Source organism: Otolemur garnettii, unplaced genomic scaffold (genome assembly GCF_000181295.1).
Source record: "Otolemur garnettii isolate 467f Iridium unplaced genomic scaffold, OtoGar3 scaffold00085, whole genome shotgun sequence".
Lineage (NCBI taxonomy): Eukaryota > Metazoa > Chordata > Mammalia > Primates > Galagidae > Otolemur > Otolemur garnettii.
The window spans coordinates 2,692,674-2,696,548 of NW_003852480.1; the positions used below are offsets into that span (position 1 = coordinate 2,692,674).

The following is a 3,875-nucleotide window of genomic DNA, read 5'->3' on the forward strand; positions in this document are numbered from 1 at the left end:
CCTGTGGCATTTTTAACAAGCCCCGAGTTTTGGAAAGAATGCACGGGAGAACAGGAAAGGAATATACGGTTTTTGGCTGCCATGTGGCTGTTTTGCTAGGATATGCGTTTTATATTATTTTTGTTAATTTTATAATGTTAAACTTTAATAATAACAAGTAATTGTTGAGAACTGATTATTGAGAACTGCTTATCAAAGTTTGCATTGTCGTCAGGCCCCACCCCCCCCCAATGGTGTCCTGCTTTACCGATGTTAAAATCTGGTCACCTTAGTTTAAGACCAACTGCAGAAGGCTAACTGCCTCCAGTTCTGCCAGCATAAATAATCGTTATGTTGTAATTTGCATTAAAGAAGTGGAGGAAGTAGCACCTTCCCATATTTGGCAGAGATCTGAAGCTAAATGGTGGAGTCAATGAGAAAGAGAAAATACATACCTACTGTGTGCCAGGCTAGATGCTTTCATTTGCAATGTTATGTCCTTTGCATTAGTGTCTTTGCAGAAAAAAAACAAATTACTTCTTTTATTTTTGCTCTTGGTAATCAAGTGGTAGCTATACTGGCTTTCTCAATAGTTAAGTTAGAGGCATGGTTAGGCCATATTTGTGAGGCTTACTTGGAAGGCTCACTCTTTATGACAAATTGAATATATATTTAAAATTTATAGACTTCATGGCTCTTATCATAGGAGCAGAATCTCTCAAAAGAGTCATAAGTGTTTTGGGAATTTGGCTGTAACAGAAGAAAGGTAAGTCTTTCTGCTTGGGAGATTTCCCAGAGAGCTTGGTCAGTCACATGGCTTAATCTGAGTGTTTTGATGAGTAACTTCATCTGGTGGTTTTAATAGCCTTGGGAATGTAAACCTGGAAGTACCAGTAAATATTCAAATGTGATGGCTTTGCTAAACAAAATAGCCCATAGACTCAGTCCTCTCCTAACCCTTGTCCATTGGTATCTATCAGGCAAGATAAAGGACCTATCTTTCGAGCAAACGAAAATTTCATGCTCCTTCCTAGATACCATCAATCCAACAAAAAAATGATCCAGGGGAAAAAAATAAGGGTCTAATAAAGGGACATTTAAATTACTCTTAGTTTTCATTTACGTTTCTTTTCACGTTAGGATAGTACTGTGTGGCAAGCTGCTCTTCTCGTTTTTCATGGTGGGGAATTAGAGATGAGAATAAACTAGGAGCAGCCCACCTCCTAGCTGAGCCTGAGTGCTCCAGCTTAGCTCTCTCAATGCCGTCCCCCTCTTCACAGTTTACCTTCAGTGTGACTCACTGGTGCGTGGCACCTTTTCAACCTTATTTTCCTCCAGGTCAACTGATGAGACATTCAGCTTGGCTGAAGAAACGTGTAGTTCTAATCCTGCCATGGTTCGGAGGAAGAAAATTGCCATAAGCATCATCTTTTCCTTGTGTGAGAAAGAGGAAGCTCAAAGGAATTTCCAGGACTTCTTTTTTTCTCATTTTCCCCTGTTTGAATCTCACATGAACAGGCTGAAGAGTGCAATTGAAAAGGTAATAAGAACATAATCCAGTGTCAAAGAAGCAATTGTGGGGCTTTAAACATGGTAGAAGCACTTTGTTTATGCATCAGATCTCTTTCCTAAGGGAGTTAAGTCACCCCCAGCAGCGACAGTCATATGCACAGTGATGTTGGTCACCAGATACTGGATTGCTGTAGGGGAGGAGATCACTGCGTTTCGTGACTAAAGCATTATTATTTAATTGATTATAATACGATCTTTCATTAATAAAGCTCAGTAGATACATTATAAAACTTCTCCGTAATTTCTTGCTTTCTCTTTAATAAAGGCTATGATCTCCTGTAGGAAAATAGCAGAATCAAGCCTCCGCGTCCAGTTCTATGTCGGCCGTCTGATGGAAGCTCTGGGAGAGTTCAGGTAAAGTGGCAAAGTTTGGCAGTTCCAACCGGGGACATTTGTGAGCAGCAGTCACAGTGGCAGCTGTAGATGGGGGGTCCAGGGAGACCCTAGACTTGAAAGAATTAAGAGACTGGCAATTACTAGTCGTTTTGGCAGCTCTACCCTTCAAGATGGAATCTGAGACCAAATAAAGCAAAAAATTTAAGTAACCCACCACTGCATGGTCCTCACTACTGCCTGGCAGTCAGTCTTTGTATGATTGGAGAAAGCTATTAACACAGGTGTCTCTTTTTTTTTTTTCTTTTTTTTTCTTTGAGACAGAGCCTCAAGCTGTCACACTGGGTAGAGTGCTGTGGCATCACAGCTCACAGCAACCTCCAACTCCTGGGCCCAAGCAAGTCTCCTGCCTCCACCTCCCAAGTAGCTGGGACTACAGGCGCCTGCCACAATGCCTATATATTTTTTGGTTGCAGCCATCATTGTTGTTTGGCAGGCCCAGGCTGGATTTGAACCCACTGGCTCAGGTGTATGTGGCTGGCGCCTTAGCTGTTTGAGCCACAGGCGCCGAGCCAACACAGGTGTCTCTTATCAATCTGTTCATTATCTCATGTTGTCCTCTCAAAAGCCCTAAGGGTAAGCAGTATTAACCCCCTTTACAGATGTGGAAACTTGAGTTCAGAGATGTTTATCCAAAGCATGGGTGGAGGCACCTTGCATGTCAGGGAACATACGTCTTAGTTTGCGAGGACAGTCATAGTTTATACCCTGTGTCCTGTCCTGAGTTTCCCTGGTCTGGCCGTTAAATTACATGAGCACATTAGCGTGTCTCTAACTCATGATCTTTGTGCTCTGGAAGCTGGTTTTCCAGAGTCCTTGCACCTAATGTCTGAGTGGAAAGGTAAACTGCCTTGGGTAGCAGGTGGGATTCACTCCCATCATGCTGTGTTGGGATTATTGCATGACTTTCTAGAGCCCACATCACCATGAGGAATGGAATCCCCCCTCCACAGCAGTCATGAGCTCATGAGTCAAGCTGTTTCTCCATAGCCAGAAGAGAAAAATATACTACAGCTCTTAGAATATTAGAATATTTTATGGTGATTAAACTGTATGCTGCTGAACTCTGTAACACTTCCTCGAACAAAATCAATTGATTATAATACGATCTTTCATTGATTGAACTTTTTGAACTCTGGGTTATGTGTAAAAAACTGAAGTAACACACCAGTCATTGTCTGGTGATTGTTAAAACTTAAGTCGTGTATGAGAAATGATGTGAGGTTGTGCTTTTTGATGGCGGTCTAATGATTAGGAAACCTTCTGTGGCTTATGCAGGCAGCACTGGACTAGCCCATTGCTCTGCTGTGGTCACGCTACACCAGCAGTTCTCAACCTGTTGGTCCCAACCCCTTTGGGGGTCTCCTGCATAATAGATATTTACATTACTATTCATAACAGTAGCAAAATTACAGTTATGAAGTAGCAATGAAAATAATTTTATGGTTGGGGGTCACCACAACATGAGGAACTGTATTAAAGGATCGCGGCTTTAGGAAGGTTGAGAACCACTGCACTGAACGCTTGCTTGTGCTCTCAAAAAAAAAAAAAGAGTCTACGTACTACTTTGATGAAAGTATCCATTTTTCTGGCATCAAGAAACTGAAAGTACAGAACCAGAAAACCTCACTGTGTACATAGGTCTTATTCTTACTTCAACCATCAGCCCCTGCAGAAATGGTGACAGAATAAAGTGTTAGCATTTGGAGACCTTAGATTCAGTAAATGAATCCCCGTGACTGTAACTATAAGTTATTGTTGCTGCCTTACTCAGCACATGCTTTCTTTTTTGCCAAGGTAAGAATTCTCTTGTGTCCCAGTTCTTTCCTATACGTGGTTAGATTGTCAAGTCAGAATATGTCTCATCTATCTTGGTTTGGGAAGAGTGGATGTGTTTTAAATTCAGAGCTGTAGTGGACTCTTTTTTTTTT

The 3,875-nt window shown here is 41.6% G+C and overlaps 1 protein-coding gene across 4 annotated transcripts in view; it reads left to right on the forward strand.

Moving 5' to 3' along the window:
* FNIP2 (folliculin interacting protein 2) overlaps positions 1 to 3,875 on the forward strand; it is a 134,301-nt gene that overhangs the window by 89,100 nt on the left and 41,326 nt on the right. For all 4 annotated transcript variants that reach the window (XM_023516022.1, XM_023516021.1, XM_023516020.1 and 1 more), the window contains 2 exons: positions 1,318 to 1,519; positions 1,817 to 1,905. In XM_023516022.1, the coding sequence (XP_023371790.1) occupies positions 1,318 to 1,519; positions 1,817 to 1,905 (291 nt within the window). The remainder of the gene's footprint in view (positions 1 to 1,317; positions 1,520 to 1,816; positions 1,906 to 3,875) is intronic.